The following is a 14,066-nucleotide window of genomic DNA, read 5'->3' on the forward strand; positions in this document are numbered from 1 at the left end:
CCGAAGGGGCCGAGCCAGTGACCAGGCACATGAAGTGACCTAGTGTGGCCTTAGGGAAGCGTGGGAAACTCACAGTACCTGATGAGGAGCCACTGGCCACACCAGCAAGTTACCACCATAATTATTTTTTTTTTTAAGACTTTATTTTTGAGTAGTCTTTACACTCAATGTGGGGCTCGAGTTCATAACCCCTCAAGAGTCGCACGCTCTACCAACTGAGCCAGCCAGGCATCTTGTGTTACCACCACTCTTGCTCAGCTTCCTCCCTCATACAGCACTGGACAATTCTGGATATGAATTATGTGGAAGAATGACTAGGGTTTTCTTTACAGCAGTAAAAGTATTGTGATTTGATTTTAAAACAATCCTGATCTGGCAGTACTCCATGAATCACTCGTGAGTAAAAGGATATGATGTCTAGAATTGGCTTCAAAGTAATCTAGAGAGAGGGGAGTGGGTGCCTGGGAGGATTGGCCCTGAGTTGATAATAACTGGAGCTGGTGATGAGCCCATGAGGACTTGTAATGCTGTCCCTTCTCTTTTTGTACAAGTTCAAAAAGTATCAGAATTGAAGTTGGGAAAACAAACTCCAGTGGTCCCCAGCCTAACTCGCATCAGAAGGCCTCTCTGTGATCCACAAGGTCTCACCTGATCTGGCCCTGTCACTTCTCTCACCTCACCTTCTCCCATGCTCCCCTCCACCACTCATGTTCCAAACACACTGGCCTTCCCACACGCCAGACACACTTCTATCTCTGGGCCTTTGCACTTTCCCCCTCTACCTATTATGATAACTGAGAGCAACCTGGGGCTTGAGCATTTGAAATGTGATTAGGGACTAGGGAGTTTTAAAATTTTTAAATAAATTTTGGGGCACCTGTGTGGCTCGGTTGAGCATCTGACTTTGGCTCAGGTCATGATCTCACAGTTTGTGAGTTCGAGCCCCATGTTGGGATCTGTGCTGACAGCTCAGAGCCTGGAGCCTGCTTTGGATTCTGTGTCTCCCTCTCTCTCCGCCCCTCCCCTGCTTGTGCTCTGTCTCTCTCTCAAAAATAAATAAACATTTAAAAAATTTTTAAATAATAATAAGGATAAAAATTGTATAAATTTTAAATAATTGAAATGTAAAAACGAGCAGTGTAAAATGTTTTTTCCATTAAACACAATTTGATAGTTTTGGTAGCATTACCAGATTTCAAAGACTTCGTAAGAAAAAAGAATTATAAAATATCACATTATTTCTATATTGGTTACATATTATAATGATAGTATTTTGGGTCTATAAGGTTAAACAGTAAAAACTCAATTATTAAAATTAATTTTACCTGTTTCTACTGTTGACTATTAGAAAGTTTAAAATTAAAGCAGCTACTGAGGATGAGACCTCTGCCCAAATGACAAAGATTTATCATTGTCGATATGTCAGGAGGGAATGTTGAGACCACTTTTTAGGCAACAGGCTTGAGCAGTGGAAACTTGAGTGAAGCAAAAGGGCCCACAGTGACCACCAAACTGAATGCAGTCTCATTAAGTGACCTGCCTAGAAATAATCATAGGCCCTAACTGACCAATGGGCTTCCCTCAACCAGGCACAGTTACCAAAAAAGAAAATTCCTTATGTCGCCATACTTCATCACTCAGCCCTGTAACTATAGTCCCTCACCACCGCCTCATGGCAGACAGTCTCTCCTTTGCTGTCCTGGCCGCTGCTCCCTTGCAGTGTATTCAATAAACATATCTCCTGTAAAAAATAATAATAATAAAATAAAATTGTATTTGTGCCTCATGTTACATCTGTCTTGGACAGCATTACTCTAGGAGTCCTGTGGCTTGTTTCCTCACTACAATTTGCTCTAATCACTTAATTACAACATAATGACATAATTATCTCCCTGATGCCTTCCTCAACCACCCTAATTAAATTGTACCCCCTTTCTCTTTGGCCGCTTTAGTTTTCTCCTTAGCACTTAATCACCAACTGACCTATTACAGATTTTACCTAGTTTTTAAAATTAATTTATTATTATTATTTAGTATTATTATTTATTACAGATTTTATTTACTGTTGATCTCCCCTATAGAATGTTGGCCCCATGGGGACAAGAATTTTCACCTGTTTTGCTCACTGCCCTGGTCCTGCTCTCTGACCAGGAACTGACTCAAAGCAGACACTCAGTTTTGAATGAATGAATGAGTGGTACAGATTTGTCCCATTACTTGGTCATTTGGGTCAGAATTGCCAAGACTCTGCTGGCCCTATTTATGGTGACGCCAGGGAGACCATGCCTTTTCTTGGTTGGGGACAGCGTCTTGGTGTGGACAATATGCACTTGATGTGAAAACAGGTCAGGTTTGTGTTCTGGTTTTTCCAGAATCTGCTGCTTCCTGCCCCTCTCCCTCAGTGTCCATTCCCCCTTCTGGACAGCTCCTTGGTTTTCTTTGGAGACTCACTTCTCCCCCATTTTCAGCGCATATGATTCAGGGAGGGCTGACAGCAGCCCCCAGGAAAGCAGGTGACACGGGCCAGGGGAGCCAGCTTTGGGCTGTAAGGGAAGAGTGATTGTCCTGTTGGCTGCTGAATTGGTGGGATGTATGCTTAGAGGTTTTGAGGGGCACTCTGGCTACTGCTAGGTAAGAGTGAAGCCAAACCAGAGGAAAGAACTGGGAGAGATATCATTTGTGCCCCCGGATCCAGCTGTCTTTGCAGCCTGAACTTTTCAGTTATCCCCCCCAAATCAGTTCCCATTCCACTTAAATCAGTGGGAATTGGGCTTCAGCCTCTTGTTCCCTGTGTGGCCTCGGGCCAGGGCTTCCCCTTTATAGCCTCAGCTTCCATTCTGTTAAGTGGGGACACACCATTGGGTGGTTGTGAGCATTAAGGAAGGGATGTGTGTTTAGTGTACATCCAGGAGCCTAGCAAGGGTTCTGCCTCTGTTCTTGAGTCTAGTCCTGTTCTACCTCTTGTCCTGATAGCATAAACTCTGAGGAGAAGATGAGCTTCGACACCTGAGGCTGGGGACTAGACTACAGGACTGAGCCCTGACAATTCAGCTTGGTGTCATCAGGACCCTGGGGAAGGGGGGTTTCATAATCCTACACCAGGGATGACCCAGCCTGGGAGCCCGCCATGTACAATGTTTGAATGGAGAACCTGTACGGATGCACCTGTGCCTCTTTGCCTGAGGAGCCTTGACAGGCAGAAGAGACTGGAAGTGGTGGGGAGTTAACATCTCCAGGAACAGTCCTTAACCAATGAGAGATGGAAGCTGGTACATAAATGGCACAACTTCTTCACCCTTTTGGTGGACCAACTTCGAGTGTGTCCCACACAGTCTCGCAGAGGTCCCTAGTGGGATGGTGCCCCAGATGCCCAGAGCAGCAACCAACTCATTAACTCCCTTCCCTGGCTCACTTTCCCACTCCCCTATCAGTCTGCCTAGGGGTCACCTCCCTAATAAACTACTTGTGCTTGAATCTTTGCCTCGGGGCCTGGGGGACCCCAATCCAAGATGGGCTGATTCAGTTCTGTGTTGTACACTCAAAGCAAAGAGATCTGTGGAGGGGGCTGCCCAGACACCAGGACTGCATCCCAAATTCTGAATTTTCAAACACCCAGTATCCTCTGAATGTTTGTGCCTCCCTCAAGATTCGTATGTTGAAGTCCTAATACCCCAATGTGATAGTATTAGGAGGTGAGGCCTTTGGGAAATAATTATGTTGTGACAGTGAATTCCTCATAAAAGGAATTTGGAATCCTTATAAAAGAGAGCTCCCTGCCCCTACTGTCATGTGAGGACATAGTGAGAAGGTGACCATCTATGAAGCAGAAAGCAGGCCCTCATCAGATAGCCACTCTGCTGGCACCTTGATCTTGGACTTCCCAGCCTCCAGAACTGTGAGAAATAAACTTCATTGTTTATAAGCCACCCAGTCTGTTATTTTGTTATAGCAGACCAAATGGACTAAGACACATCCTTGGACACTGACCATTTATTACATATGTCTGGGCCATGTTCTCAGATTGGGGGGGGACCATTGACATAGCTGAGCACCAGATGAGGTGTCCTGGCCAGTCGGGCAGGAAAGCAGCAGGACCCCCCTGACGGTGGCAGGAGCAATGTGGCACCCACGAGGAGAAGGAAGAGGAGGAGAATGAGGAAGGTCAGGGACCACCTGGATGCAGGAGGAGGGGCTCTGTGAAGAGAAATGCAATGTTGAACTATGGTGCGCTGCAACTATGAGCCCCTGTACCCCCCACCCCCAGACCCATCTCCCGAGCATCTCACCCAGGGTCTACCTCCAACATCACATCCTGCAGGTTGGGAGATGCCTGCTTCTTGTCCTAAGGGGAGACAGCAGCCAGCAGCAGAATGGATGGAAGGGACACTTACTCTGGACTCTTCCTTCCTACCATAAGACCTATGGGGCTGAGTTTATTTTTCCTTCTTTCCTGGAACCCTCCCAACCCTCTCCAGTGTAGTGGATATCTGTGCCTGCCCTCCATCCAGTCTTCCTTCTCCTGGTAACAGTGGCTCAATTTGTACAGTGGGTGGAGGGTATCATGCCGCCCCCCTCTCAGCCCTTCAGGTTCTTATGTGGCTGACCCCACACGTCTCCACTTCCGTGACTGGGCATGTGAGCCAGATCTGGCCAATGAGAGCACTCCATCAGTTTGGCCACTGTGATTGGTTCAGGGTGCAGGCCATGACCCAAGCTGGGCAAGTGGGAGGCAGCCCTGCCAGCAGGTAGGTGGCACCCTGCTTCTCTTTGGGTGGGCATACCAGTGGGAAATGAGTATTCAGTATTGGGCGAGTATTGGGGTGGCCATTTGCTGAGAAAGAATCCACCTTGGAGAAGTAGAGCCTGAAATAGGAAAGGACTGAGCCCTGACAGCATTTGAGATCTCTTCAGCAGCACCCAGCCTTGTCAGTTACATAAAAAAAATTACATCCCCTTTTTTGTGTAATTCCATTTGGGTTAGGTTTCTGTCACTTGCCATCAAAATTCCAGAGTGATAAAGCTGGCTGAGGACCATCTCACCTGAGGCTTCCGGAGCAGAGAGCGTCTTCGCTGACCTGCTAAGTGTTTCCGGTGGCTGAAGCCCGACATGAGCATGTCCTGTGGGGAAATAAAGGTGTGGGAGTTCTCAGAGAACTAGTGACAGACACAAAGTTGGGCAAAGGCCAAGACGGGGTTGTCACAGAGGTGAGATTCTGGGGGAAGAAAAATATCTCAGGGAGAGACAAGAGAGGGACAGAGCCGAAGAAACCGAGAAGAGACATTACTTATTCATTCACTCAACAAATATTTAATGAGGGTCCATTACATGCCGGCACTGTTCTAGAATCTGAGGATGTGGTGGGCATGCAAATAGGAAAAGTCCTGGCATCCACAGAGCTTATATTCTAGCAAAGAGAGACTGTACATTAATAAATAAATGTACGATGTCAAGATGTGGTAAGTGCTGTTAGAAAATAAAGAGGTTAAGGAGTGATAATGTTTGGAGATCAGGACAGGCCTCTCTGAAGAGGTGAGATTTGGGGAGAGACGGGAATGAAGTGAGGAAGTGAGCTGGGCATGTGTCTGGGGGCTTTGAAATAGGAGTGAATTTGGAATGTTTGAAAAACCAGGAGGCTGAGATAGAGGAAGACACAGAGACCGAGAGAGGCAGGGGGAGGGAGGGAGGACAGCATTGAGACAGCAAGAAAGAGACACTGAGAGAGATAGAGGGAGACACAGAGCCACCGAGACCCCCTTGAAAGGGAAGTACCCTACTAGGAGGCACACAGAGGTATCCCAAGGGTGCCTGTGGAGGAAGGGTGTCCCCTACCTGCTCTCACCTCAAGGCCTTGTCCCCTGCCCTCGGGGACCCTGTGGCCACATAGCTCACAGGGAGCTCCTGGTGTCCAGGCTGTCTTTCGCCCCAAGGGCCTGAGGCCTCCAACATCCCCTGCCGGGTCCCACTCCAACTCTGCAGGAGTAGGGAGGCCACTGGGTGCCCAGGGCTCCCAGGCCCCACCAGGTCCTGGCCCGTCCAAGTCCCCCTCAACTTCCAAGTCCTGGTCCAGTGTACTGGCCTCCTCGAACACCTGGTCAGAGGACAGAGTCATGGGGGTTGTGGAATTGGTACCTTGGGTGGGGACTGCCAGGGTGGGCCATACCAGGCTGTAGCTGACCAGCTGGGCCTGCAGCCACCACAGCCGCCGAAAGATGCCGTCTCGGTGGGCTCTGAGGGCCCTCAGGACCTGCTCCAGGGATGCCCGGGCCTGAGGCTCAGTCCGCTGTGCCAGCCCCTCACCGAATGCCAGCAGTGCATCTACACGCTCAGCTGCTCCACGTAGGTCTGCCTGTAGGGCCTGGGGACAGAAGGTTGGACACCACTCCCACCCCCCACCCACACACCAGGAGCACCAGAGATCAGCTACCTGGAGTTATATCCCTTCCCCCTTCTCTTACCCAGACACCTAGAACATGGAGTAAACGCATTTCCCATCCCAGGAAGCTGGTACCCATTCCTGAGGCCCCGCCCACCCTCCCATACCGTTGCCTCCCACTGCCCACCTGCAGCTGGACCATCCCGCTCTGGGCTGATGCCCAGGGCCCCAAGCCTTGCTCTAGGTCCTGCAGCCGGAGGCCCAGCCCCAACAGGCAAAGGGATAGGCTGTCCTGCTCAGCCTCCAATACTTCCTGGCCAGAGATGAGGTGCTGGGGAACACAGGGGACTGAGTCAGGGTCGGCGGGCCAATCCAGACCTTGCCCCCACTTCCATTGCCACCCCTCTTCTGCAGGCTCCTTCTGTAGCAGAGTCCATCTCTGGTGTGCACCAGGGCTGCTCCCACCTGGAGTCCTTCCCAGTGGAGCCGGGCCTGGACAGAATCTCCAGGTTTTCAAGGCTCCTAGAAGTGTGGACATAGGGGCCTGGGGGTCTGAACAGAGAGTGGGTGATGGGGCTGGATATCCCTACAAGGAATGGGACCGCACCAGGGTCAATGACGAGCTAATTCTCTCCCAGTTGGCAAAATAATAAAGATTTTCTATAGTGATTGATAAAGAATCATTTTCTGGAGTGTCCCTCCCCCCACAGATGCCCAACACTTTTCCAGAATCATCACCTCATGCCCAGTTTGGAGGCCAAATTCTGGGGGAGAGGAGGTGGGGGCTGGCACAAGGGAGCCTGGATCACCTCAGCTCACCTCACGGTGTCTGCCCCCAGCTGGGTCCTCACTGGAAGAGGGTGCTGGCAATCTCAGGGGACCAGCAGCAGGCTCAGTGCCCCTCAGCCCACCCTGGAAGTGTTCGGGAGGGTCCAAGGAGTCTTGCCCCAGTTTCTGGGCCTGTTCTGGTCTGGGAGGTAGGAGGCATTGACAGGCCTCTGGCTGAGCCTAGGTGTCCATCATCCACCCTACCCTACCCCTGTCCTTAGGTGCCCCTCCCATGTCCCTAGGTGATCATAGCCATAGTACCTTCCCCCCTCAAAATGCCCCTGCTACTGCCCCCACCCTTTTGGGACCTAAGTTCCAAAGCCCAGCCCCTACCTGATTCTCTTCTCTCCAGATGCAGGGCAGATGGTGCATCTAGCGATGTCCAGTTCCCTAGGGGCTCCAGCGGGGTAGTTGAGGGGCTCTGAGGGGAATCTAGGGCCCAGAGGTGGGGGGAGGGCCATAGCTGGGAGCCTGGAGACAGAGAGTCAGTGAGGATCCCCAGTGAGAGCTCTTTTCCTGGCCAGGGGCATCCCCCCAGACCTCCTCAGCAGGACTCACACAGGCCTGAGGCAGCCAGAGGCCTGGGGGCAGGCTCAGCTCCACCACCTCACTAGCAGAACTGGACTCAGGTCATTTGATGCCCGGCTCAGGTGGCAGCAGCACCACTTAACTCCTTCTTCCCTAGCCTGCCAGTTAGCGGAACCTCCCAGGTTCACCCCACTCATCCCACCTAAGGGGTTTCCCGATACAACCCTGACCCCTCATGAGCCATGGATTCTGCCCCACTCAGGGACCTGTACATCTGACCCCAGGACCCACACCATCCAAGGTCCCAGACACCGTACCCCTCAGGAACCCGCATCCGCCCCCGCCCCCCCCACTCCATCCAAAACCAAAGAAAGATTTTTGTTGGTTTATTTGAAATGGGGCCTCTTCCTGTAGTTCCCACAAAGTTACTGGGAAAATAAATAACCCGGGGGGGGGGGGGAGGGGGGAGCCATCTCTGCCCCAGGGTTCCAAGATCACAGGGTCACAGCTGTCAGGAGGTGGAGAGCCCGGGAATGTGAGCAGGGCAGGCGCCTGGCATCACTTGCTGAGCAGGAGGCCAGTGCGCAGCACGCGGGGCACGCGGCGGATAGTCAGCGAGACGCGCGTGCCACGGACCAGGCTGGCTCCCGGCCGCGCAGACGGGCAGGCGGCGGCGTTGGGTGGCAGGGAGGTGGCGTCCAGCGCATCTACTCGGGCAGCTGCGATGCCGTGAAGGAGGCGCGTGTAGGCGGTGCCACGGAGCACCAGGAGGCTGCGTGGTTCCAGCAACAGCGAGGTGGTCGGCCGGGGCGGGGACCGGGGCTGCGGGACGGGATGAAGCTCAGCGGGCCCCTCAGAAGTCAAGGGGGGTAGTGGTCAGCAGAATTTAATGGTCAGCGGGGCAAGGGTCAGCGAGTTCCCAGGGGCAAAGGCTGAGGGGCAAGTGTGCTCCCAAGGAGCTTTGCAGGGGAAATCCTACCGGTCTCAGTTGGGGGGGGGGGGAGGGGGGAAGGGGGGCGGGGAGCGAGGGCAAGCAGTCTCTTGGGAGGGGGCAGGAACGTGGTTGCAGATGGGGGTGTCTAAGGGAATTGCAGCTGGGATCCCCAAGGGGTTGGGACTTAGACCCAGGGATCTGCAGTCCTAGGAAACGGTGGAACTGGACTGAGGGCTTGACTGAAGCTAGGAAGGGCGGGGGTTGGGTAGTAACAGTGAGGTGGTGAGGAGCCAGTATGGTCTGGGCCTGTCTGCAGACATCGGGATGCTTGAGGACACCCACACACTGGAAGGGAATGTCAGCCTACCCAAGAGCATGTAGGGCTAAAAGGAGCAGCTAGGGGAGTTTCTGTGAACCATGAGGTATCAGAAATGCCATCACTGAGAGAAAGGTCAGGGAAGCCACTGTCACGAGCAACCCCCACAGAAGGGAGTCAGTATATCTGGGGGGTCCTTGAGCAATGAGTCATGGGTTGAGGCTCCAAGAAGAATCTGATGGTGTCCTTCAAGGCAGATCAACACTATTGGAGTGGCAGAGAAGTCTGTGTTGGGGAGCCTTGTGCAGCGGGCAAAGAGAGGATGTCTAAGAGGATGTCAGGAACAAGCATGAGTAAATGGTGTTGGGGTATCCAAGGATATGGGTGTCTGTTGGGAGTATTGGGGAGTCTTACACAGGTTATATGGACCTTGGGCCATTGGAGCACTCTGAACATGTGGGGCCAGGGGGTCTGTGGGGCATCGGGGCATTCATTTAGCAGGTGAGGCTACTGGGGTGTCTATAGATATCATTTCTAGGGCACCCTGCAAATGGATGGGTCTGGAGTCTGGGAGGATATGGGTGTACTCCTTGAGGGGACTGGGGAAGGTGTCTGGGAGAGTATCAGGGGTACCCTGGAAGCAGGAGGGACTGGGGCTTCTTGGAGGATGTGGGATGTCAGAATGCCCACGAGTGGCTGGGGCAGTGTCTCAGGGCCCACCTGCTCTGCGGGGTCATCGTCCTTTGGCTGCCGCGGCTCGTAGAGGTCCAGCATGGTGTGGGAGCCCAGGCTGATGGTGCTGACGGTCGGGTAGTAGAGTGGCCCGTCCTCGTGGGGCTGGGGAGTGGGCACCAGGGCTGGACAGGGCAGGAGTCCACACACCCCCCCACCCTCTGGGGCTCAAGGAGGGCACCCCAGCTTGGGATGAGGTGGTGAATGCCTGGTTGGGGTATGTGGCTGCTTAATGAGTAGAGGTGGGTCAACATAAGGCCCTGCCTCATGGTGGATCGGAAGTCTGGGGGTCAGGGTGAAGGTGTGTGGTTACCATGATGCCCTCCCCAGGCAGATACTGGTTCACAAGGACGTGGTTGGCTGGGAGACCTCCAAAAAGGCTGAGGTCAGATACTTTGTCCACGTAGCGCTGGAGCCACAGAGGCAGCCGCTCAGGAACCATCCCCCGGGGATGGGGGAGCCCACCTGGGAGAGGGGAATGGGGTCCTGAGGACACCCAACCAAGGAGCCCTGGCACCTGGAACCCCCATTAGGGATATTCTAGTGGTTGGCAGTACTCTGACCCTTGGGAACCTGTGACTCTGGAAATCACTACCCCACGCCTCCAAGGCTTCCTGACTTCTCCAAACCCCTGGACAGTTTGAGATATCCCAACTTATCAGGAAATCCCTAACCTCCCAGAACCTCCACTCACCCCTCAGAATCCTCCTGGCCCTTGGAACCCCTTGAGCCCTCATGGACCCACCCAGTGTCTTGACTATCCAATCTGAGTCACCTGCCCCAGCCTATATCCCCAAATCACCCATGCCCCCAAGGCAGGGACACTTACCCCAATTCTGTAACTTCCTCCCAGAGAGCTGGGTCCACTTTGGCTTTGGGGCATTGAAGACCTAGGAGGTGGGGAGGGGATCAGTCCTTTTTCAGGACCACCCTCACTGATCCTACCACCCAGTTCAACATAGGGCCCTCTACTTGGGGTGGAAATGGGTCATCTCAGAATCTCTGGGATTATTCTCTGAGATAGAATGTTCCCAGGATTGTGTTGTTTGACCTCTACCCTGTGTCTACCAGGGTCAAGGAAAGAAACCAGAGCTACACAATCGTGGTTTGAAACTACTCAGAGCTCTGGGCTGGACTGGACTTTTTTAACCCAGTAAAGTGTGCACTCTGTAATTTCCTGAATCCTGGGCTATCTCAGCACAGCCCGACTTCTGGAACCTCTTTGCTCCTATCACCTGAGGGAGAAAATGTGCTAAGCTGGGCTGTCTCAGCATAGCAGAGAGTACTTTGAAAATGCTCCACTGCCGGGTGTCTGGGTAGCTCAGTTGGTTAAGTGTCTTGGCTCTTGATCTCGGCTCACATCATGATCTCACAGCTCTTGGGATTGAGCCTCGCTTCAGGCTCAGTGCTGAAGAGCGGAGCCTGTTTGGGATTCTCTCACTCCTTATCTCTCTGCCCCTCCCCCACTCACACCTCTCTCTCTCTCTCTCTCTCTCTCTCTCTCTATCTCAAACTAAGAAAGAAGGGCGCCTGAGTGGCTCAGTCAGTTAAGTGTCTGACTTCGGTTCAGGTCATGATCTAGCGGTTTGTGAGTTAGAGCCCCGCCTTGGGCTCTGTGCTGACAGCTCAGAACCTGGAGCCTGCTTTGGATTCTGTGTCTCCCTCTCTCTCTGCCCCTCCCCTGCTCACAATCCATCTCTCTGTCTCTCAGAAATGAATAAATGTTTAAAAAAAGGAAGGATGGAAGGGAAAGAAAGAAAGAAAACTCTCCACAGCCAAGATCCCAAAGGTCTAGAACAGGCAATCTCCAAGAAATATGTACTCTATTCGATAATCTCATTCCTTTCACAGTTATGGGACTGGAAGGGGCTATCTCAGCACAAGAGTCTGTGTTCTGTAGCTCACTTATTCCTGGGACTCAAACTAGACAACACTAGTTGAGATAGCACAGGGAAGATCTGTGCTCTACGACTAACGGTCTGAGACTCCAAAGGATCTGAGCTTTTTAAATTCTTCTCTCCCTAAACCTTAAGGATAGAATACCGAATACTGGGCTATCTCAGCACAGGTGATTTGAGCTTAGTAACCTTATTCCCAAGACTCAGGGTGTATGCTGAGCCATCTCAGCAGAGGGAAGAGTTTACTCTGTAGCATTCTGATGCCTGAGTTATGTCAGCACAGAAATCTGAAACTGCAAATTCCTAATTCCCCAAACCTCAAGGGCCTGAACCGGGCTATCTCAGCCTATGTTTATAACCTCCTTTTCTCTATGATAGCAGGATTGGGCTATCTCAGCACAGAGGGTATAAGACTTGTAACCGTGTTTCTAGCATAACGAATCTGATCTCAGTAACATCTGTTTTGAAGGCTGCACTGGGCTATCCCAGCACCGGGAGTCTGAGCTGCATAAGAACTACCTTCCTCAGAATCAGTTTGGTTTCTTCTAAGCTTCCTGGGAAAAGCTCTGACACACCCCAGCAGGTCCTGAGAGAGGAAAAGGGAAGATGAGGGATGGGTGCTGGATGTCACTCTCCTTCCTGCCAGGATCTTTACTGTAGCCTCAGAGACTCTCACACAGAACCTGGAGATTGGGGAGGGATCTGGGAAGGAGGGAAAAACAAACCGGAAGGGTGTTGGGGTTACCTGTCGAAGCAAATACTCCTCCTCTTCCTTGGAGATGAAGTCAGGGACATAGTAGATTACAGGTGGTGCCTAGGATAGAGATCCCCATGAAGGTGTGGCCCTTCAACCTACACCGGGGCTCTAGTATCACTGAGCAGACCCTCCCTCTGAAGGGTCTCCAGATGTTCCCAAACAGGCTAGGGCCTGAAGTCAAAGGACTAATGCCCATTTTGGGGGGTGGGAAGTGGGGGTGAGGGTGGGGCTGTATCCTGAGGGTAAGAATGAATTTGGAGGGAAGGAGCAGTCCAAGCCCACAAACTCAGGAGTCGGCCTGCCTATCCCCACTCTATCCCCCACCCTCTAGTCCCCACCTTCACCCTCTGCACCCCCAGTCTGACAACCTGTTCCACCCTGAATGGTTCCAGGGCTGGGACCCTGGCATCCTGATCCTCCATGGACACCAACTCCATGCACCCAGTCCTGTGGGGGAGGGGAGGATACTCTGAAGTCACCAAGCCTCCCACCCTCAGGCTATGATCCCATTTTCTGCTTTATCAAGGGCCAGGGCCTCACCTTGGCCCTACAGTGAAACTCACTTGGTTTCTAAAACCTGAGTCCTCAGCATCTCAAAAGCCACCCGGACACAGTGAGTACCCAGAACACTGCCCCAAACTTCATCCACAATGGCCCACGAAACTACACATTTCTGCCCCTTAAGCCTCTCACAGAGAATATCCTCTGACCTCACTGGGAGCCTTTCCCAAGAGCTCCACGCATAGCCTCCAGGGCTGCACCCCAAAGCCCCTTCAAACAGTTTGAGATGCCATCCTAACAACTTCAAACCTGCGACCATGAGTCTGGGTCTCTAACAACATTCAAACTCCCCATGCACCCTCCTGCCGCCTCGAGCCCTTTCAGATGCCCCATTCTGAACACCCGCGTGCCCCCAATCTGAGTCTCCTCAGACAGGTCCACTCTCAGTCTCCTCGGATCCCCCCACTCCGGACCCCTTCACACTTCCCCTCCCGAGCGCCCCTTCCCTGTAGCAACCTTGGGCCTTTAGTCCGGAGCTTGACTCCTCTCAAACCTTCTTCCCTACCTGAACCCCTTAGACTCTCCACCCCGAGTTTTCTAGAATTCCACACTCTGAGTTTCCCTGGACTCCCATCTGAGCTTCCCTAGATCCCCATTCTCAGCCCTCTTGGACACCCATCTCCGCCCCCCAGCCACCCCCAAATCTGACCGTCCACCAGAGTACCCCTCCAATACCCGAATTAAACTACCCCATTCCCTTCGCAGTCACTTCCGCTCCACGTTCCTGACGCACGTTTTCTCAAACCAACGGGAACTCTCAAAGGTCCTAAGGGTCCGCCTTCCACCCAATCGGCGCTCTCACCCACTATTGCCCCGCCCCTTCACTCTCGTCTATGATAGGCTGCACCTCCTGGCCTCTGAGCCACTGGGGATCCTTCGGAGACGGGCCTTCATCTGGCACTGACCAATCAGAACTCCAGAACCCAACCCGCCCACACAGTGGAGTGGGCCCAGATGGAAGGGGTACCCTTGGAACGGGGCCAGATGGGAGGGGAACCCGCTGGAAGACTAGACTATCGCAACGACTTCCCGCAGGCTGAATCATTCCATACCCCAGCTGCAGGGAGAACGGATTGAAGGAACGACTTCCTCCCTCGTACTTCCCCAGCAATACGGAGGGAGGCCCACAACTTTCCAA

General features: G+C 52.7%; 2 protein-coding genes across 15 annotated transcripts; both read right to left on the reverse strand.

The window, feature by feature from the left end:
- Positions 1-3,957: 3,957 nt before the first annotated feature.
- On the reverse strand, positions 3,958-7,962 carry SYNE4 (spectrin repeat containing nuclear envelope family member 4). 7 transcript variants are annotated; one of them, XM_053209925.1, is made up of 9 exons: positions 7,761-7,962; positions 7,536-7,673; positions 7,194-7,344; positions 6,562-6,705; positions 6,177-6,356; positions 5,831-6,089; positions 5,041-5,118; positions 4,287-4,342; positions 3,959-4,194 (listed from the first exon to the last, which is right to left on the reverse strand). In XM_053209925.1, exons 2-9 carry the CDS (start codon positions 7,661-7,663, stop codon positions 3,994-3,996), a joined length of 1,197 nt encoding a protein of 398 aa, XP_053065900.1. In that variant the 5' UTR covers positions 7,664-7,673; positions 7,761-7,962; the 3' UTR covers positions 3,959-3,993. The 7 variants fall into 7 exon arrangements, with proteins under 7 accessions (XP_053065897.1, XP_053065901.1, XP_053065899.1 ...); XM_027044817.2 differs by having other exon boundaries at positions 6,162-6,356; XM_053209927.1 differs by having other exon boundaries at positions 3,961-4,194; positions 5,841-6,089; positions 6,162-6,356.
- A 138-nt stretch (positions 7,963-8,100) lies between these two features.
- ALKBH6 (alkB homolog 6) lies at positions 8,101-13,677 on the reverse strand. Of its 8 annotated transcripts, none has more exons than XM_053209932.1 (7): positions 13,604-13,677; positions 12,736-12,814; positions 12,356-12,424; positions 10,542-10,602; positions 10,026-10,198; positions 9,701-9,817; positions 8,101-8,552 (listed from the first exon to the last, which is right to left on the reverse strand). In XM_053209932.1, exons 2-7 carry the CDS (start codon positions 12,802-12,804, stop codon positions 8,289-8,291), a joined length of 753 nt encoding a protein of 250 aa, XP_053065907.1. In that variant the 5' UTR covers positions 12,805-12,814; positions 13,604-13,677; the 3' UTR covers positions 8,101-8,288. The 8 variants fall into 8 exon arrangements, with proteins under 8 accessions (XP_053065907.1, XP_053065909.1, XP_053065908.1 ...); XM_053209934.1 differs by having other exon boundaries at positions 13,578-13,613; XM_053209933.1 differs by lacking the exon at positions 13,604-13,677 and adding an exon at positions 13,385-13,571.
- Positions 13,678-14,066: the final 389 nt, after the last annotated feature.

This window comes from Acinonyx jubatus, chromosome E2, assembly GCF_027475565.1.
Source record: "Acinonyx jubatus isolate Ajub_Pintada_27869175 chromosome E2, VMU_Ajub_asm_v1.0, whole genome shotgun sequence".
NCBI classification, from domain to species: Eukaryota; Metazoa; Chordata; class Mammalia; order Carnivora; family Felidae; genus Acinonyx; species Acinonyx jubatus.